Source organism: Hyla sarda, chromosome 1, assembly GCF_029499605.1.
Source record: "Hyla sarda isolate aHylSar1 chromosome 1, aHylSar1.hap1, whole genome shotgun sequence".
Classification (NCBI taxonomy): Eukaryota; Metazoa; Chordata; class Amphibia; order Anura; family Hylidae; genus Hyla; species Hyla sarda.
The window spans coordinates 465327751-465350007 of NC_079189.1; the positions used below are offsets into that span (position 1 = coordinate 465327751).

Here is a 22257-nt window from a genome sequence, read left to right on the forward strand (position 1 = left end):
AACATTACACACAATTCGCGTATAAAATACAATGAAATCACAGTCAATATTTGAGTTGCAATCTTTAAATTACAGCAGGTACTTAAAGTGACCGACGTAAGAAAATTACACCCAAAATTTTAGTGACAGGTAGAATTTCACTGCATAGTCTCGAAATGTTACCCAAAATATATATTATATACATATCTGTATATAACACATTATATATATATATATATATATATATATATATATATATATATTTATTTTAACATGGCTTTAAGTTAAGTAGTTTTAAATTTAACACAAACATTTGAATAAACTCCTTGTGTCTTCTAGTACAGCAGTTCAGAATATAAAAAGGCTACTAGTCAAGCTTCTGTGATGAAAATGACAACGAGGAATTCAGCATCTACTAAACTTCAGAAAAGGAAACCGGTGAAGTAGTTTTTTTCACTTTTTTTTTTTTTTTTTTTTTTAAATCACCAATTATTAAAGGATTCCACATGTGCTTCTTGGCAAAACAAATAACCAGAAAAAAAAACTACACGTTCTGATAAAAGCACAGCTTTATACAGAAACATATCCTAATGACATTCCTGGTTGGGTAATGAAATAAATGATTTCAGGAAAGCTTAACCATTTAATAGTGGTTTCAACAAAATCCTTGGTTGTAACATATGGAGAGCATTTTTCACAACTGGCCAATGAAATCTGTTAAACTGCAGTCCTGCCAGCAGGAACAGTGCAACATCATTTTAAGTTCAAGGGTTATTGAGAAATAGAAAAAAATATCTAAATTTGTAGCAGATGTTCCAGTTCTTTTAGTCTGTATATTCGGCTACAATTGACAGAAGAACAGTGATGTCATCTGGTTTTCCTCCTAAGGGGGAAGGAGAGACTGGGAGTCAATTCAGTTAGTTTTAAAATAGAATACACACATTCATAGTTAACTATTTCAACCATATTTAATTAAAAGTTGTACTCTACATTATCGGTGTGACCTCTTTATATAGACACCAAAACCGCCACCACTTCATTACTGCTGGTAAATAGTCTTGTAAACATTTGCTATTGTCTAAAAAGTTATTAGCACTATGTCATGTTGGTGGTCCCAGTCTCCTGGTTTGATTAAAAGGTGTTATCCAGCCTTAAAAACAGATTGCCTGTCCTATAGGCTATCAATATTAAATTGGTGGTAGTCCAATTCGGAGACCCCCATCCCCATTATCTGTTTGAGGGGTCACCATGCTCACAGACTCTTCAATGTTTATCAGCGTTGGTACCTGAAATGCCTTACTTTTAGTAGCAAGGTACTTTAGCGTTGCACCATTTACAGGGATAGGGAAAAACTTCAGTACCTTGCACTGCCATTACTAGGTCATAAAGCTGGATAATCCAACTAATGAACTGTACAGGCCCTGGCTTTGTGCACTGGATGCCACCAGAGCTAGCTTGTAAGGAGGTCCCCAGTCTATGGGATGTCAATCAAGGCAGGACTGTATGGTTCGCTGGTAACGCTCTATATGTAAAATACTTGGGAAGCATTATGTGGGCATGTAAAAGTTTTTTTCCCTATAGACAGGCACTTGATAGGGGCATGTTTATGAAGTTATTTATCATCAGTATACCTTAATGCATGTTTATTAACCCCATTACTCAATAGCCTGTTTACCTTAACGACCAAGGCAAATTTTCTAAATCTGACATGTGTCCACTTATTTGGTAATAACTTTGGAACACTTTCACTTGTATGAAAGCGATTCTGAGATTGTTTTTCCGTGACATATTGTACATTACATTAGTGGTAAATTTTGATTGATATATTTAGCCGTGTTTGTAAAAGAAAACCCCAAAATTTAACAAAAATGAAAAATCTGCATTTTTCTAGATTTTACATTTTCTGCTAAATAGTCATATCGCACCAAATTAATGATTAATTCACATATACAATATGTCTACTTTATGTTCCCATCATTTGGTAAACATTTTTTTAACTTTTTTTTTATGTTAGAAGGTTTATAAGTTTAGCAGCAATTTTCCAAATTTTCAAGAAAATTGCAAAACCTGATTTTTCAGGGACCAGTTCTAAAGTGGAATTGAGGGGTCTGTCAGATACCCCATAAAATCACCCCATTTTATAAACTGCACCCCTTAAAATAGTCAAACTGACATTAAATGAGTTTATTAACCCTTTAGGCAAGTGAAGGTGGAATTTTTAAATTTTCTGTAACACAGTAGGTGTTGACAAAGAAATATAACTCATAATTTATTCCCCAAATATCCCATATGTGGCCTTTGTGCGCTACGTGTCACTCATACAGGCACACATTTTGTTGGCATCACAAAATTACAGGTGCCTTGGGGTGCAAAATATTTTTGGGAGTCAAGTTGACGCTTTCATTGGTACCATTCTGGTGTACATGTGACATTCTAATAATTTTTTATGGGTATGTTCACACTACGTAATTCCCGCGGAATTCCATGAGTGTAATTCCGCGAACGGAATTACGTGCTGTGAACATAAACATCAGTGTGAATGGGTTTCTGCGAGACCCGTTAACTTCAGCCGATGAAATTGTTCTGCGCAAAGAAAGAACATGTTCATTCTTTGCGCGGAAGACCGCGAACACTGTATAGCGGTCAGTGGTGACGGCGCAGTGCCGCGCGGTCCTACCGCCGAAGTATTGCAGCGGCAGCCGCCAGAATGGAATCTCCGCTCGCGGAATTTTGCGAGCGGAGATTCTGTTCATAATCCGTAGTGTGAACATACCCTATGAGGTGGTATACATAAACAAAAAAAATTATCTATTCGGCGGTTGTTTAATTTTTTAGGCCGTTCGTTATGCGGTATGAATGACATGTTAACGTTACACTGTAGGTTGATATGATTATGGCGATACCAAAATGTATATACTTTAAAAAATATATTTTTGTTCATTTATGGCATAAAAATTTTTTAAATCATGTTTGTAAGTCGCCGTATTCTGTGAGCTGTAACTTTATTTTTTCACTGACGCAATTGTGAGAGGATTCTTTTCCGGGACATGTTGATATATTTGGTGGGGGACTATTTTTGGGGGTGTATTATATACATATATTTATTTTATTTGTCACATTTTTAAATTTTATTTTTTTCACACTTTTTTTTACTACTATACACCTAATTCAATGGTGTACACATCTGTCAGTCCTGATAGGCACAGGATAGATACGTTAGGGACTGATCGCTCATGTTGCCATGACAACGGAGGACAGTGTCAGGCCTCCGGTTGCAACCATCGGCACTCTGCTTTCACTTTGCAGAGCGCCGATAGGTAGCTCCCTCCCTCTGTAACCCTAAGAGACACTGCGGTCACAGTGACCGCAGCGTCTACAGAGTTAACTCCGTCTCGGAGCGCAGCTCCGATCCTTTAGTGCCTGCGGGTAACTGCCTCTGATGGGGCCCCCCTCACCACCGGTCACTTCATACAGTGAAGCAACGGATGAGAGGGAGAAGGAGGAGCCCCCTGCCAGATCCCTTCTATTGGTCTGCCTGTACTGACGGACCAACAGCAGCGATCGCTGGCCGGCTTCAGGGGGCTCAGCTGTGCAGCACAGCTGAGCTCAATAAACTGTCACAGCGCCCGGTGGCGATGTAAAAGTTTATTTCCATCAGGTACATGTATGTGATGCGGGAAGTCATCCCTAATCATCACGTACATGTCCGTGATTTTGCATAAAGGGGTTAAAGAGTTGAAATTTTTTTTTTTATAAAATCTAAAGTCTCACCTCTAACATTCAATCCATAGTCACACGCAAACTGTGCGAATGGGGACATGTAATTTGGATCATATGCCAGGTCATGGGCTTGCTCTGCAATGCTGCGTGCAGTCTGTTGTATACTTTCATAGTTAGCATTCTGGAGAGAAGGAGAAAATCATTAGTACAAATATCGCCAACCTAAAATACACATTGCAGTATCATTGATTCAGGAAGCAGACATCAATGGAGCTTTGAGAAGGGTTATCCAGCATTAGAAAAACAGCAGTTTTCTAAATTAAAAAAAAATAAAAAAAAATCTACACCACATTTGTCCTCAGGGTGGGTGTGGTTTGGCAGCTCAGTTCCATTGAGGTAGAGCCAAGTTATTATGCCACACACAACCTGTGACAAATGTGGTTCTGTTTTTGGAAGAAATGTGCTGTTTTTCTATTACTGGATAACCCCTTTAATATAAGGGGGCCCGCAAATTTGCAGAAATTGTCACTATCACTTATCACCAAAAATTCTTAAACAATATGGTTAACAAAAACTTGATTAAGGGTGCGTTCACACGCTAGTAACTAGAAGAGCATTTTCCGCTGCGGGAAACCCACTATGAGTTACGCTACCATTCATTTGAATGGGTCCGCGGACAGTCCGCAAATCTAACACTATTGCGGACTATCTGTGGACCCATTTAAATCAATGATTGCATAACTCACAGTGGGAAACCCGCTGAGAGTTACTAGAGTGAACGCACCCTTAGGGTCTATTCACACGTACAGTATTCTGTGCAGATTTGATGCGCAAAATTTTCTGCTGCAGATTTCAATGTAAACTGAATGACTGAACACAACTTCAAATCTTGCGCATCAAATCTGCGCAGAATACTGTACATGTAAATACACCCTTAAAACAATCAATTTTGTGACGACACATTCCTTTTTTTTATTAAATATTTTTTTATTCAAGATATGCGATTACACAAAAAAGGAAAAAACTAAACAGACAGCAAAGCATAATTCTCAAGTAATAATAAATCCTTTACAAAGATAATAAGGCAAGGCTTATAGGATATCTATCTTAAATTATGTATTATAACACCAACCCCCCCCCCCCTCATCCCCCACCCACACCTCCCAAATCTTGCTGCAGATGGGGAGAGGGAAAAAAATAGCCATACTAACCATATCTGTTAATGGGTAGCAATATTATTACACTTCACATAGATAGCTTCTTCATTCTAAACTAAGACATCTACATTTGCCCAAAGTTCTTTAACAGATGGGGCTTTTTCACTTTTCCATTGTTTAGCAATCATTTTTATAGCAATGTATAGAATTCTGCCCACTGCTGTTTTTATAATTTTGTCCTAGCCGTATACCGTCCATATATCCCAACAGAACAGAATATCTTCAGGGCCAAACAGTCCCAAAGCATATGTAATAAATCATCCCCTTCTTGATGACAGCGGGGACATCTGGAATAATTGTGGAGATCAATTTTATGAAGGAAGACGGGGGTCTGATAAACCCCATACAAAATATATATTTGCGATAAACGACCTGCCTCCCACAGAATGAGCAGGGACTGCCCTCAGGACTTTTTCCCCCACTGTCCTCAAATCCCAGTTCCCGCTGCCACTTTGTGAAAGCAGGAACTGGTACTGATTCCAGAGAACATTTAATCAAAAGTTCATACATTTTGGAAATAAACCTTACAGGTCTGATAGGTTCCACAATCAGGTCTAAAGCAGCACCTTTTTTAATTTAAAGATTTATTATCTTTGCCTGAACCATCAAGGGATGTGTGAGTTGTAAATATTGGAAAAAGCTATTTCTGATAATCCTGTTGTAGCTAACTAAAGGTTTGAAATATCCCATCCCTATATATGTTCTTAACCCAGACGACCCTTGCCTTCCTCCAATTATCAAACTTTAGCATTGTTAAAATATTATATATCTGCCTTTTTGGAGGGAGACTCCATTCCCCCTTCCCCTCTGATCCCACCAGGGGGGCATCTCTGTCCCTGGCACTCTTATCTGGTTGATTATATGATGGGACCAGAGTGCATGACTTCCTGCTGCTTCAAAAGAGCCTTTGACTTCAAAGGAGATGTAAACAAACAGCCAGACCCCCAATAAAATGCAATACACCAACCCACAGTCTGAATGACCTCCACCCCCAGGTCTTGGATAATACCTCACACACAGTTATAATTTATAATACACATATAGGATTTTAATAATCAGGCATTGGGCCTGACAGGTGCATAACACATTTCTGGATCATGTCCACAGCATATAGATAAACTGAAAGGACATTACATGGTCCTCCAATCTAAAAAGACCTCCCCTGCTGAGATTTCTTCTCAATGTAAGTAAGTAGAGACGAGAATTTTTTTAGTTTTTTTTCTGCATTCAACACCTTTTACTGTTATCTCAAAAAGGAAAAATGTTTTGTCTTGGATGATCAGGCGAGATCAAGAGTTACTTAAATAATGGAACAGCAAGAACACGTGTATTACATTCACTGCATACCTTCAACTTTTTTAACTCCTGAAGGATCATATAATCAGGCATATTGTCAAAGAGCCCATCAGTTGCTGTGAGAATAATGTCACCGAGCTGAACATCAAATGAACTACTGTCTGCAGCGTCCGGACTGTAATAAGAACAAAAGTTATAGTTACACCTTAATCTCTACTAGCTTTTTTTTTAATCCTCTATAACTAAAGATTTTCTACTATAACCGAGTATCATCAATCTAGTATATCAATAATCTAATCCAACTAGTTATTATTGATCCTCTTTTACATGCCAGAACATTTTCATTTACATATCAAGGTTCAGTTCAATGGTCAGACTCCTGCTGAATGTGCATTGTGTGCCATCCGAGGGGATGGGGTAAGGGCCTGCACACATCCTATGAACAGACTGGCTTCAGAACACTCCCATCTAAAACACAGCTCACTGCCAAGTGTACTGTTGCTTTCCCTTGCAAGAACACACTGTGCTGCTGGAAAGTTTTTCACACTGATGTGAAAGCAACATGAGACCACTTTGATCACATGCCTACAGCTCTGCTCCAAGGAATCGAGGAATCCCATCCACCACTAGCTGACCAATATATACTAAAGCATAAAGGCAGCATCTTACACACACAGCTGGATACTGTTGTATGATGTAACAATCACAGCTTTAGTTAAACGATAGTATTTTGTAATTAAGGTATTTTGACAACTCATTTATAGTTATATAAACATTTTAGAAACCAAGACAGGACACTCAGCTTTGCCACTCAGCTTTGCCCCGAGACCACAATGAAGAAAAAATGGGTAATGCTGGGTTACTGTTAATGTTAACTGTATATGCTACAGATTTTATGCTGTGTAAAATCAATATAAATAGTTGAACCCATCATAAAAACTGCAGCATGAAATACACAGCACTGTAAGACACGAGTGGCAACCACTGAACTACTGTGCTAAGTAAATCTCTTATTTCGTCATCACCTGATACATTTATAGGACTGGCTACTCACCTGTCACTAAGTACTACACCTTCTGCTTCAGGAGGTGCTATTGACAACTGGAATGGAGTGTTAAAGTAATGCTGCTGCTCATCCGACCGATGTACCACTTCTCCTGCTCGTACCACTAAGAAACCAGAATCTCCTAAGTTTGCGGTGTGTAAACGATGACTTCTTCTATCCAGAACTACTAAGCAGGCAGTGCTGCTTCCTTTAAAAGAAAAAAAAAATAATAATAATGTCTTTACACAGACTGATGCTTGGTTATACAGCAATTGAAGCAAACTGTATGAAACTTACTAAACAGCTTGTAGTATAGATATGTAATAACATAAACCACCACCTAACATTCCCCACATGAGATATGACAGTGCACTGCTTCCATGTATCTAGGCAATAACAGCAAAGACTGCACATGCTGCACAAGGTCTTTGTAAAGTCAAACAAATATAAGCTTAGTGTATTTTTCCCTTCCTGAACCCACCTCTAATGGGCTCATATTTGTTAAAAAAAAAAAATGCAAAAATGAAAAGCCCTTGTAAGAAGAAATATTATACACTGCATTATTTGAACAGATCATCTATATCTTACAATGCATCAGTTTTCTGCTTTTTCATATCCACATGTTCCTTAGGTGCCAACTGGAAGGTCAACTAAACCTGTTCAGATAGACAGGCCGTAACCATCAGTCCCTTTCTGCACTAAAAACCCATCTGTCTTGCGAGTTATTAATATGATCTCCTATACTTGGAACTCATAAAATGAATCCTCAGAACACGCTGCTCCTGTCTGACCTTTACATTTAGATTAAGAATAACATATGCTCCATCACAAGACTCGCAGGAGCCCACCAGATACATTTCAGCTCGAGTCTCTACATGACAGAAAAAATATATATGATGAGTATAAGGAATTCATTTTAATACAAAAACAAGCATACACAATGGAACCTCCTAAAGTCATCCCCGGATTTTCTTCCAAATATTCACTCATGTCGCTAGAATGTGAGAGCCTTCCAGCGCATGTGCTCTGCTCAGAGTAGAACGCATGCTCTCACGTCCTAGCGACATGAGTGAATATTTTTTATATATTTATTATTATGAGGGCAGGCCAGAGCGGGAAATTTGGAGGCTATACTTCATTAATGCAGGCAAGTGACCCGCATTTTAAAGGGGTACTCCACTAGAATTTTTTTTTTTTTTTTTTAAATCAACTGGTGCCATAAAGTTAAAAAGATTTATAAATTCCTTCTATTAAAAAAATCTTAACCCTTCCAGTACTTATCAGCTGCTGTATTCTACAGAGAAATTTGTGAAGTTCTTTCCAGTCTGACCACAGTGCTCTCTGTTGACACCTCTGTCCTTATCAGGAACTGTCCAGAGCAAAGCTTTCTGGTTTTCACCGGAGTTCCCCTTTAATATCTACCCAGGCACAGTGGGTCTTCTGTATGGCTGCTGTACCAATTTTCAAGAAAATTAAGTATTTCTCACAGAAAAGGATTGCATTAACACAGGTTTTGCTATACACGTTTATTCCCCTTGTGTGTATTGGAAATAAACCAAAAAGGGAGGGAACAGAAAGAAAATTGGACATAATGTCACACCAAACTCCAAAAATGGTCTGGACAAAATTATTGGCACACTTAACTTAATATTTGGTTGCACACCCTTTGGGAAAAAAATAACTGAAATCAGTCGCTTCCTATAACCATCAATAAGCTTCTTACACTTCTCAGCTGGAATGTTGGACCACTCTTCCTTTGTAAACTGCTCCAGGTCTCTCTTATTGGAAGGCGCCTTTTCCCAACAACAATTTTAAGATCTCTCCACAGGTGTTCAATGGTATTTAGATCTCAACTCCTTGCTGGCCACTTCAGAATTCTACAGCACTTTGTTGCCATCCATTTCTGGTTTTTTTTTTGAGGTATGCTTGGGGTCATTGTCCTGCTGGAAGACCCAAGATCTCGGACACAAACCCAGCTTTCTGACACTAAGCTGTACAGTGCGACCAAAATCCGTTGGTAATCCTCAGATTTCATAATGCCTTGCACACATTCAAGGCACCCAGTGCCAGAGGCAGCAAAAAAAATAAAAATAAAAACACACATCATTGAACCACCATATTTCACTGTAGGTACTGTGTTCTTTTCTTTGCAGGCCTCATTCCGTTTTCGGTAAACAGTAGAATGATGTGCTTTACCAAAAAGCTCTATCTTGGTCTCATCTGTCCACAAGGCGTTTTTCCCAGAAGGATTTGGTCTTACTCAAGTTCATTTTGGCAAAATGTAGTTTTGCTTTTTTATGCGTGTGTCAGCAGTGGGGTCCTCCTGGGTCTCCTACCATAGCGTTTCATTTAATTTAAATGTCGATGGATAGTCTGCGGTGACACTGATGCTACCTAAGCCTGCAGGACAGCTTGAATATCTTTGGAACTTGTTTGGGGCTGCTTTTCCACCATCTGGACTATCCTGCGTTGACACCTTTCATCAATTTTTCTCTTCCGTCCACGCCCAGGGAGATTAGCTACAGTGCCATGGGTTGCAAACTTCTTTATAATGTTGGACACTGTGGACAAAGGCAAATCTTGATCTTTGGGGATGGACTTGTAACCTTGAGATTGTTGATATTTTCCACAATTTTGGTTCCCAAATCATCAGACAGTTCTCTTCTCTTTCTGTTGTCCATGCTTAGTGTGGCGCACACACACAATGCAAAGACTAAGTGAACTTCTCTCCTTTTTATCTGCTTTCAGGTGTGATTTTTATATTGCCCACACCTGTTACTTGCCCCAGGGGAGTTTAAAAAGGAGCATCACATGCTTGAGTTTGGTGTGACATTTTGTCCAATACACACAAAGGGAATAAACATGTGTATAGCAAAACATGTGTTAATGCAATCCTTTTCTGTGAGAAATACTTTATTTTCTTGAAAAATTTCAGGGGTGCCAACATTTACAGCCATGACAGTACACACGCAAAGTTATGTGTGTGTGTGGGTGCACAAAGCAGAGGCAGTAGGTCTAGCGGACCCCTTTATTCTCCTGATTATGTCACATTCCATATGTGTCACTTGTGCAGCTACACAGGGGCCAAGCAGTATCTGAAATGCAGATTCCCATTGTCAACTGAATTTCATGTGAGCGACTGATCTAATGAATTTCTTAGCTCACAATCACTGGTGAACTGTGAAAGAAATATGGAGGGTGTTCTATGAGAAACCGTTAAAAGCACACACTTAACAGTGGCCCCCTGCTGCAAGTGGTTGTACAGTATTTCACATAAGTGAGTCCACCCCTCATATTTTTGTAAATATAAGTTATATCTTTTTATGTGAAAACTCAAGACACTCTGTTACAATGCAAAATAGTGGATGTACAGCCTGTATAAAAGTGTGTATTGTTGTGTCCCCTCAACTCACACAGCCAATAATGTCTAAACTTTAGAAACAAAAGTGAGCACACCCCTAAGTGGAAATGTACAAATTGGGCCCAATTAGCCATTTTCCCTCACTTATGTTATTTGACTCATTAGTGTTACAAGGTCTCAAATGTGAATGGGTATCAGGTGTCTTACATTTTGTGTTATCGCTCTCACTCTCTAATACTTGTCACTGGACGTTCAACATGACCCCTTATGACAAAGAATTCTCCGAGAATGAAAAAAAAAAAAAAAAATTAAAAGAATTAATCTACATAAAGATGGCCTAGGATTGAAGATTGCCAAGATCCTGAAAATAAGCTGCAGCAGAGCAAGATCATACAGCGGTTCTACACATGAGGTTCAACACAGAACAGGCCTTGCCATGGTCGACCAAAGGAATAGAGTTCAAGTGCTCAGTGTCATATCCAGAGGTTGTCTTTGGGAAATAGATGTACAAGTACAGTACATTGCTGCATGGGTTGAAAGGGTGGGGGGTAGCCTGTCAGTTCTCAGACTATATGTTGCACATTGCATCAAATTGGTCTGCATGGCTGTCATCCCAAAAGTAAGTCTCTTAAGATGAAGCACAAGAAAGCCTGGATTACTGGAACCATGTGTCCTGCCTACAGTCAAGCATGGTGGAGAGGGTGGGATGTTTTTGAGAGCTACAGTTCATTGAGGGAAATATGAATGCCAAAATGTACTTTGATATACTAAAGCAGAGCATGATCTCCTCCCTTCTTAGATTGGGCGGCAGGGCAGTATTCCAACATAATAATGACCCCAAACATCTCCAAGGCAACCACTGCCTTGCTATAGAAGCTGAGTGTAAAGGTGATGGACTGGCCAATCATGTCTCCACACCTAACCCTATTGAGCATCTGTAGAGACATCCTAAAACTTTAGGTGGGGGAGTGCAAGGTCTCTAACATGCAGCAGCACTGTGATCTCGTCATGGAGGAACGGAAGAGGACTCCAGTTACAACCTGTGAAACTCTGGTAAACTCCATGCCCAAAAGGCTTAAGGCAGTGCTGGAAAATAATGGTGGCCACACAAAATATTGACCCAATTCAGACATTTCCACTGTACTCACTTTAGTTGCCAAGATTGAGACATTAATGGCAGTGTGGAGTTATTTTGAGGGGACAACTTTAAACACTGTTATACAGGCTGTGCACTCAATGTTTTATATTGTAGCAGAGTATCAGAATGTCATTTGTGTTGTCACATCAACAAAAAAAAAAAAGATTTATAAAAAAATAAATAAATGTGTATACACAATAGCACTGCTTCTGTTGTAAATTGCTCTGATACAGGGCTGAAGTGGTTAATGGTAAGAAAATCACCAGCTCCTGGCTTTTACTCCCACACACTACTAAATCAGAATGGCTTTGCTTCTTTTGCCAGAGCATTCACAAGCAGCATATTAGATAACTATCATTCATATGTTTCTTAGCACCTTACAGTTTCAGACTGACTCACGTCAACATCGGATGTGTCAAGTTCTATCACTGTAATTGATGTGAAATGAAGTAACACAGTGCATCTGTCTGTAGTGTTGAATATCTACATCCCTGAAATATTCATTTTAAAACCATATACAAGTTTGCGCTGTGACAGGATAGCCATCATACAGAATAAACCACAGATTCGGATGATACTATTATAGGGGTACTCCAGTGGTAAACTAGGGATGTGGAAATCTTACTGCCCTATGCCAGGAACATGCAGGTGCCGGGCAGGTGAATTTCTCTGACATTTAGCCCTGCTTCATGCTAGCAGAGCCGGACCAACAACCTGGCGGCACTCAGTTTATGGAGCGGGCTTCTGACTTGAGCCCGCTCCATACCGAGTGGACCCCAGCTGATTGCTGTAGGTATGTTGCCGCTGACGACTATTAACCCTTTAGATTGCCGCTGTCAAAGTTAACACCAGTATCTAAAGGGACCTTTTTAACCATCCCTGGTGGTCCAGTGGGGTGGCGATCCACTGTGGAGGTAACTGGAGGACTAACCTTTCCTTCTTTTTCTTCTTTTAATTTTTACAATCATCATATCCCAGAAAAAAATGAAGTAAAAAGTGATTAAAAAGTCAGATCAATCCAAAAATGGTACAGATACAAACAGCAGATTACAACGCAAGAAAGGGAGCCCTCATATAGCCCTGTATACAGAAAAAAAAATGTTTAAAAAAATTCTAAAAAGTTTAGAATTTTATGTTAGTAAAACATGACGGAAGCTAAACAAATTTGGTACTGCTGTAATTAGGGTGACCTAAAGTATCAAAATACCATGTAACTCTGACCATAACGTGAATGGCATAAAAAAATATAAAAATTAAAAATTTACAGAAATTTTTTTTTTTTTTCGGAGCATATTTTATAGAAAAAGGAAAGGTGTCATTATAAACGACAATTGGTCCCACAAAAAAAAAAAAAAAAGACTCTCATGGGTCTGTAGATATGAGTTATGGCCATTATAGGGTGAGGAGTAGAGATGAGCGAACTTACATAAAATTCGATTCGTCACGAACTTCTCGGCTCGGCGGTTGCAGACTTTTCCTGCACAAATTAGTTTAGCTTTCTGGTGCTCCGGTGGGCTGGAAAAGGTGGATACAGTCCTAGGAAAGAGTCTCCTAGGACTGTATCCACCTTTTCCAGCCCACGGGAGCACCTGAAAGCTGAACCAATTTATGAAAGAAAAGTCATCAACTGCCGAGCCGAGAAGTTCGTGACGAATCGAATTTACTACAAGTTCACTCCTCTCTAGTGAGGAGGAAAAAACAAAAGTGCAAAAACTAAATAAATAGCCGGTAATTACTCACCGGTAATGTTTCCCCGAGCCATGACAGCACCACTTGAGAGGGGGACTCCACCCCTAGGGACAGGAAACCTGAGACTAAAAAGTAGAGCCCTCCTCTCCAGTCCTCAGTGAATTTCCGAGACCAGAAGAGCTTTCTTAAATTAGTATACACAAATTGAAACAACCAAAAAAGGTGACCACCAACCCAAGTGTAGGAAAAAAATAACACCATAAACATAAGGTGGGAAAGCCTTGATGCTGTCATGGCTCGGGGAAACAACATTATCGGTGAGTAATTACCGGCTTTCCCCTTCACCATGACAGCACATCCTGAGTGAATATCAGGGATACAACCTAGGGTGGGATGACAGACTGTAAGACTGTGTTCACAGGTAAGTGAAGAGGAACTACTCACATACACCCTGTAGTGACGAAAGAAAGTATATGGAGAAGACCACGTGGCAGCTACCCAGATCTGCTCTATAGAAGTGGGCTTTAAGACCAACTGGAGGATCTAATCCTAAAGCCGAATAAGCTAGAGAAATGCATTTTCTGATCCATCTAGCTAAGGTATTTCTAGAAGCTTTGCTATCTTTATTTTTTTTCCTGCGAACTGAACAAAGTTGATTTCCTGAAATCTTTAGTTCTTTCTAGATATTGGAGGACACACCATCTAACATCTAGGGAATGGAAAGCTCTCTTTGTCATTAGATGGTTTATCACAGAAAGAGGGCAGAACTATACTTTAGGGAGATAAGCAGGATCTGGGTAAAACACTATACTATCCTCTAAGATTTTAGAGTAAGGTTCTACACTGGAAAGAGCAGACAGATCCCCTACTCTCTTGGCCGAAGTAACTGCAACCAATAAGACTGTTTTTAGAACTACATTTTTAAAGGAATAGTGTCAATTGGTTCGAAAGGTTCTGCCAAAAAAAAAAAAAAAAAAAAAAAAAAAAAAAAAATTAAAAGCTCTCAGAACCAGGGACAATTCCCAAAAAGGGGCCCTAGAAAAATTATGCACAGAGTCTATTGACTGTTTTAAAGAATCTGACTATCAATGGATGATCTGCATTTTTTTTTCATTATAAAGGGCACCTAAAACTGAAACCTGGACTTTTAAGGTTGCAAGTAGAGATGAGCGAACTTACAGCAAATTAGATTTGTCACGAACTTCTCGGCTCGGCAGTTGATGACTTATCCTGCATAAATTAGTTCAGCTTTCAGGTGCTCCGGTGGGCTGGAAAAGGTGGATACAGTCCTAGGAAAGAGTCTCCTAGGACTGTATCCTCCTTTTCCAGCTCACGGGAGCACCTGAAAGCTGAACTCATTTATGCAAGATAAGTAATCAACTGCCGAGCAGAGAAGTTCGTGACAAATTTAATTTACTGTAAGTTCGCTCATCTCTAGTTGCAAGCTTTAACCCCTTCTCTAAGCTGGCCTGCAAAAAATCTAACATTCTGGGAATAGATTTTTCAGATAAAGACTCTCCTAGGAAAGACAAGAAAAACTTTCCGGATCTTAAAATAGATTTTGTAGGTACTTGGCTTCTTACTAGCCTGGAGGGTAGTGATAACAGAGTAAGAAACACCCTTACTTTTCAAAACCATCCTTTCAAAGGCCATACCGTACAGTGGAGGTTCTTTATGAAAGGATGAGAAACTGGGCATTGCATCAGAAACTCTTGCATTTCTGGAAGGACCCACAGATCCGATTGTGCCAGTTCCCTTAGAGAGGAAAACCAGGCCCTGCGTGGCCAAAAGGGAGCTAGTAGGATTACTCGGGCCTTGTCCATCCTGATCTTCCATATTACTCCGGGGAAAGTCATATGCCAAGTCCCAATTCCATGTTTGAGTTAAGGCGTCCACTGCCCGGTATTTTCTGAGGGATTTAATGAACAAAACTTCTTTCCCTGACGGTTTTCTCTTGTTGCGAAGAGATCTATTTGTGGAGTACCCCAGAGATTACATATCTTTCTGAAGATCTGGGGATCCAAAGTCCCTTCTCCCTGGCGAAGTTAGGGTCTGCTGAGAAAATCTGCTTTTGTATTTAAGGACCCTTTTAGATGTACTACTTAAATTAAGTATTACAAAAAATTAAGATGGATTTCTGCAAACCATAAAAATCTGGGTACAGATATGCATTAGGGATTCGCTTCTTGTTGTTCCCTCTGTTCATAACCGCAACTGTGGTAGAGTTGTCCGAGAAGACCTTAACATTGCTTTGATATAATAGATGCTGAGCCTGTAATAGGCTGGGATAGACAGCTGACAGTTCTTTTGCATTTGACTATAGAGATTTTTCTTGAACTTCCCAGGGACCTTGAAGATTTAGATTTTCTATGTGAGCCCCCAACCCCAGGGGCTGGCATCTGTGGTCAGGATCCTTTTGTTAACCAGTCCAGACCTTTTGTAAGATTTGATTCTATTAGCCACCATTGAAGCGAATCTCGAACCTCTTGAGATAAACACATTTTTCTGTCTAAATCATTTACCGTGCAATCCCAACAGGCTAGGAGATTTAACTGTAGTGGCCTTGAATGAAGATGAGCCCAGGGTACCGCCTGTATAGCAGCCGTAAAGAGGCCTAGGAGAGACATTCCCTTCCTTAGGGAGTGAAGGCCTAGAACTTTTTTTATTACTGTCAGAATTTTTATTTTGGCGAAAAGGTTTTTTTGTAGCTCTGAATCTAGGATGACTCCTAAAAAGTTTTTTTTCTTTGCCAGGACCAGAGAGGACTTTGACAAATTTATTATCCACTCCAACTTTTGCAGTATTTTTTGAATATGATATATAAAAATGTTTTACTTCCTCTTCAGTCTGACCGAAAGTCGTCCAGATAAGGAACGAATGTACCCCTTGCTTCTCTTATGTGGGCTGCGATCTCGGATATCATTTTTGTAAATACTCTGGGAGCAACTGCTAGGCTGAAAGGTAGGGCCTGAAATTGTAGATGCACTAACCTGGAATTTAAGTGCATGGTTATTCTTCCAATATTTCTGAAATTCTAGGTGTATGAGTACATGTAGGTAAGAATCTTTTAGGTCTAAGGAGACCATAAAATAATCTTTTGTAAGGAGATTTCCTGTGGATTTTACTGTCTCCATTTAAAATGTTTGATAAACAAGATAGCGGTTTAGAGGTTTAAGTTTATGAAAGTACAGAAAGAATTGTCTGGGTATTTTTTTTTTTTTTACTAAAAGTAGGGTAGAGTAAAAACCCTGACCTTTTGGTGGAACTGGAACCAACAAATTTTTCTCCATAAGGGATATTACCTGCTTTTTTTTTTTGTAAAGCAAGAAAACCTGAAGGATCGGAATGGCTTACGGTGACCTTTAGTCGAGTAGGGGGGGAACTGAGAAGTTCTAGAGAAAGACCATTTTTTATATTGTTTAACCCCTTAACGACCACGGACGAATATTTATGTACGTGGCCAGCTCCCAATCTGTGAAGCGCGCTCAGAAGCTGAGCGTGCTTCCTATCTGTGGGGTCCCGGTTGCTATCAGCAACCAGGACCCGCGGCTAATAACGGAGATTGCCGATTGGGCTGATGTCCGATATTAACCCTTTAAATGCCGCAATCAAAGTTGATCACAGCGTCTAAAAACGGGAGAGATCCGTACCGGCTAGCTCAGCGGAGTTGTTTGGGAACGCTGCGGTGAAATCGCAATGTCCCGAACAAGAGGACAGCGGGAGGTACCATACCTTCTTCCCGGCTGTCCGATTGGCGTTTGATTGCACCGAGCCTTAAATCCAGGCTTTAGCAATCAAGCGCAGAAAACACTGATCAATGCATTCCTATGGCAATGGATTGAACAGTGCCTGCAATCAGTGTATGCACTGTGTATCCCTGATTTTTATTAGGGAAGGGGTTAAATCACATTTATTAACTTTCTTTTATGCAGTGTTATAGACCCCCCCCCCTCTAGGGGTCTAACACACTGCATAAAAAAAAAAGTAAAAGGTTAAATGTGATTTAACCCCTTCCCTAATAAAAATCAGAATCACCCTCCTTTTCCCATTTAAAAAAAAAAAAAAAGGGGTTGTAAATAAAAACAAACATATGTGGTATCGCTGCGTGTGTAAATGTCCGAACCATGAAAATATATATTAAACTGCACGGTCAGTGGAGTATGCGCAAAACGCCAAAGTCCAAAATACCATATTTTTGCTCACTTCTTCAAGTCTGATCAAAACAAAAATGGTACTGATAAAAACTTCAGATCACGGTACAAATAATGAGCCCTCATACTGCCCTGTTCGTGGAAAAATAAAAAACAAAGTTATAGGGGTCAGAAGATGACAATTTTAAACGTATACATTTTCTTGCATGGAGTTATGATTTTTTTTTTCCCAGAAGTACGACAAAATCAAACCTATATAAGTAGGATATCATTTTAATCGTATGGACCTACAGAATTAAGGTAAGGTGCCATTTTTACTAATTTACTGCGTAGAAACGGAAGCCCGTTCAATTTTGTCGCACAATGATTTTTTTTACCATTCCGCCATAGATTTTTTGGTAAAATTACTGATGTCATTACAAAGTAGAATTGGTGGTGCAAAAAAAAAAAAGAAAAAAAATAAGCCATCATATGGATTTTTAGGTGCAAAATTGAAAGGGGTATGATTAGAGATGAGCGAAGTTACAGTGATTCGATACGTCACAAACTTCTTGGCTCGGCAGTTGCTGACTTTATCCTGCATAAATTAATTCAGCTTTCAGTTGCTCCAGTGGGCTGGAGACTCTCTCCTAGTACTGTATCCACCTTTTCCAGCCCACCGGAGCACCTGAAAGCTGAACTCATTTATGCAGGCTAAAGTCAGGACCGCCAAGCCGAGAAGTTCGTGACTAATCGAATAACTAAGTTCGCTCATCTCCAGTTATGATTTTTTTAAAGTGTAAGGAGGAAAAAAACGAAAGTGGAAAAACTGAAAAATGCTTGGTCCTTAAGGGGTTAAGACCCAGGAGCTGTTTGAAATCTACTTCCACACTGAAAAAAACTCTCAGCCTGCCGCCAACTCAAACTAAACCGTCACTACTGACCTGGTTTTTAGCTGTAGAGGACAGCTGGTTAAACAGGTATCCTTTAGATTTCTTGGGAAATCACCATCTGTAGGATTCCCCAGATTTGTGGGTCTGACCTCTGGTTTTCCTATTGGAAAATTAGGATCTATTAGGTCTGAAGGGAGGGGGAGTAGGGAAATTTTTCTTCCTGTCACCGTCCTTTTCTGATTTCGGATAGAGGGGGACCGAACAGAAAATTACCTTCACAAGGCAGGGCACAGTTTACTTTTGGCTCTCCCCTGACCAATTTTTTAACCAGAGGGCCCTACGACCAGAGTTGGACATTGTCACAGATCTGGCAGACAGCCTTAAAGCATCAGGAGTCTGCCAAAAATGCTGCAGATTTTTTAATTAAAGGGGTACTCCGCCCCGGCATCTTATCCCCTATCCAAAGGATAGGGGATAAGATGTTCGATCGCCGCGGTCCCGCTGCTGGGGACCCCGGGGATCGCTGCTGCAGCACCCCGCCATCATTACTGCACAGAGAGAGTTCGCTCTGTGCGTAATGACGGGAGATACAGGGGCCGGAGCAGCGCAACGTCATGGCTCCGCCCCTCATGACATCACGGCCCGTCCCCTTAATGCAAGTCTATGGCAGGGGGCGTCACGAGGGCCGGAGCCGTGACGCAACGATGCTCCGGTCCCTGTATTGCCCGTCATTACGTGCAGAGCGATCTCGCTCTGCGCAGTAATGATAGCGGGGTGCTGCAGCAGCTGGACCCCGGCGATCTGACATCTTATCCCCTATCCTTTGGATATGGGATAAGATGTCTAGGAGCGGAGTACCCCTTTAATAGGAGAGAAGACAACTGCTCATGAGGGACATTATTTTGAATGTCCATAGACAACTGATCAATCCAGATTAGCATAGATCTAGCTACCCAGGAGGTTGCGACATTAGGTTTGAAGGAAGCCGTAGCAGCTTCCCATGCACGCTTCAGAAAATAATCAGATTTTTGGTCCATAGAATCTTTCAGAAGCCCAAGATCTTCCATTGGAAGTGCTCCTTTTCAAGATAGTTTAGATATCAATTTTTTGAACCTTCTATCAGGAAACTAGATTTGTGTCAAACTGGTATTTTCTCTTGAATGCCTTTGGTAAAGAAGATTTTCTATCTGGATTACCGCATTCTTCTTAATTAGAGAAGTAATTCTTCTATGTACTGGAAACACCCTTCGCTTTTTTTGTCTCCAAAACCTGAAACATGATATACTGTACAGATTTGACCCGTTTGGGGTCCTCAATATTCATGGTATGTCTTATGCTTTTGACAAGGCTATCAGTGTCCTCTGCTAGAAAAAAAGGTCTCCCAGACATAGAATCTTCCGCAGATGAGGACTCGTCAACTGAGTCCGCAGATCCCAGGATAATTCCCTCTTCTGAGCCTGCACCGGGCTAAGCATCACCCACAGGAGCGTCAGGAGCAGTCACAGAAACAGGTGCAGAGGTATTCATAGATTTTAAAGAATTCTGAATTCTTATCTGCTGCATTGAAGATAGCAGAGATGGCACCCCAGTAGAAAAAAAAACTACTTTAAACTACAAAGGACTGCTTGGATTTTTTTGTAGTAAGGAAGGAATAGGTACACTCTGGGTTTTGCAGATACAGAGGACTGGGTCTTTGCTGTAACTTCAGCAGATTCCCGTCGGAGTTCCTCTTTGTTAGAGCTCATGATGAGATGAGTCTTCCACTTGCCGACACTTAACTGTCTGGCACCACAAAAAGACCGCTTCTTTGCACAGAGGCCTCCTAAATACTATTCAGGAGGCACTTTCGTACCGTTGCGCCAGCGTCTGACATCAGATACAAGTCCCAATCACCTGACCCCTCCAATGTCAGATCCGCCCAGCAGTGCAAGGCCCTGCCTCCCTCCATCAAACAGGATGTAGCGAGGTGCACGCGGAGGAACAGGAAGTACCAGCTGTTCCTCCGCTCTCTGTTCGGACCTGACGCGCGTGCGTCAGCAACCAGTGCTCCCCACCTGAATGCCGCACCCAGAACAAGTAAGTGGCCGCAGGCTCCGCAACCTCACCACACCGGGGAGGTATACGGGGGGGGAAAGGAGAAACCCCGAAACTACGGAAAATTACACACACCCCCAGCTTCTTTCACTACCTGAGAACATCGGCTGTGTCAGGCTTCCAAAGGGATAGGAAACACACTGAGGCTGGAGAGGAGGGCTCTTTTTATTCTCAGGTTTCCTGTCCCTAGGGGCGGAGTCCCTCTCTCAGGTGGTGCTGTAATAGCGAAGGGAAAAAACTAATTTACATACTATTTTGGTTAAAATAACTTTGTGTACAAGTAGATTGTGCTCCGTTTTTTGTCCCTTGGACAATTTTTTTATTTTATTTTCTTCTCACCTGAGTAAACAAAATTTTTTCAAATCAACTGGTGTGAGTTAAATTTGAAAATAACTTCTATTTAAAAATCTGAACCCTTCCAGTACTTATTAGATGCTGTATGCTCTATAGAAAGTTGTGTATTTCTTTCCAGTCTGACCGATGCTCTCTGCTGACACCTTTGACCGTGCCAGAAACTGTCCAGAGCAGAAGAGGTATGATATGGGGATTTGCTTCTACTCCTGACATGACAGTTCCTGACATGGACAGTGGTGTCAGCAGAGAGCACTTTGATCAGACTGGAAACAACTACACAACATTGTATGTAGTATACCGCAGATAAGTATATATATATTTTTAAATAGAAGTATTTTACAAATCTGTAAAACTTTCTGGCACCAGTTGATTTGAAAACCCTTTAAGGGTTCAATGGACCCTTAAAAACATACTTTAGTATAAAACTATATTAGTATGACTAATTCCTAATATGTTGACAGACGCCTTTTAGATAGTAAACATTTTGATAGAAGGGTTACCGTTCCAGTACTCTGGGACATTACTATAAACTTTGCTTTAAAAATTGTATCTCGACAGGAAAGGAAGCCAGCACAGCTGAGAGGAGAGTCAAGCATTTATATTTGTGCCAAAAAACTAATTCACCGTTGTCCTTTAACATGTTTTAGAGATTACCATGATTTTGTTGCCTAAGCCCACAAATGTTATGCATATCTTTCTCTCTCTCTATATTAACCCCTTAAGGACCGAGCCCTTTTTCACCTTAAGGACCAGAGCATTTTTTGCAATTCTGACCACTGTCACTTTAAACATTAATAACTCTGGAATGCTTTTACTTATCATTCTGATTCCGAGATTGTTTTTTCGTGACATATTCTACTTTAACTTAGTGGTAAAATTTTATGGTAACTTGCATCCTTTCTTGGTGAAAAAATCCCAAAATGTGATGAAAAAAATGACAATTTAGCATTTTTCTAACTTTGAAGCTTTCTGCTTGTAAGGAAAATGGATATTCAAAATAATTTTTTTTTTGGGTTCACATATACAATATGTCTACTTTATGTTTGCATCATAAAATTTATGAGTTTTTACTTTTGGAAGACACCAGAGGGCTTCAAAGTTCAGCAGCAATTTTCAAATTTTTCACAAAATGTTCAAACTCGCTATTTTTCAGGGATCAGTTCAGGTTTGAAGTGGATTTGAAGGGTCTTCATATTAGAAATACCCCATAAAAGACCCCATTATAAAAACTACACCCCCCAAAGTATTCAAAATGACATTCAGTAAGTGTATTAACCCTTTAGGTGTTTCACAGGAATAGCAGCAAAGTGAAAGAGAAAATTCAAAATCTTCATTTTTTAC

At 40.2% G+C, this 22257-nt stretch overlaps 1 protein-coding gene across 2 annotated transcripts in view; it reads right to left on the bottom strand.

The window, feature by feature from the left end:
• Positions 1–246: 246 nt before the first annotated feature.
• Positions 247–22257, bottom strand: part of PPTC7 (protein phosphatase targeting COQ7) — a 49586-nt gene continuing 27575 nt past the window's right edge. For both annotated transcript variants that reach the window (XM_056536036.1, XM_056536030.1), the window contains exons 3-6: positions 7267–7465; positions 6264–6387; positions 3751–3880; positions 247–862 (exon numbers count right to left, since the gene is read on the bottom strand). In XM_056536036.1, the coding sequence (XP_056392011.1) occupies positions 804–862; positions 3751–3880; positions 6264–6387; positions 7267–7465 (512 nt within the window). In that variant the 3' untranslated portion in view covers positions 247–803. The remainder of the gene's footprint in view (positions 863–3750; positions 3881–6263; positions 6388–7266; positions 7466–22257) is intronic.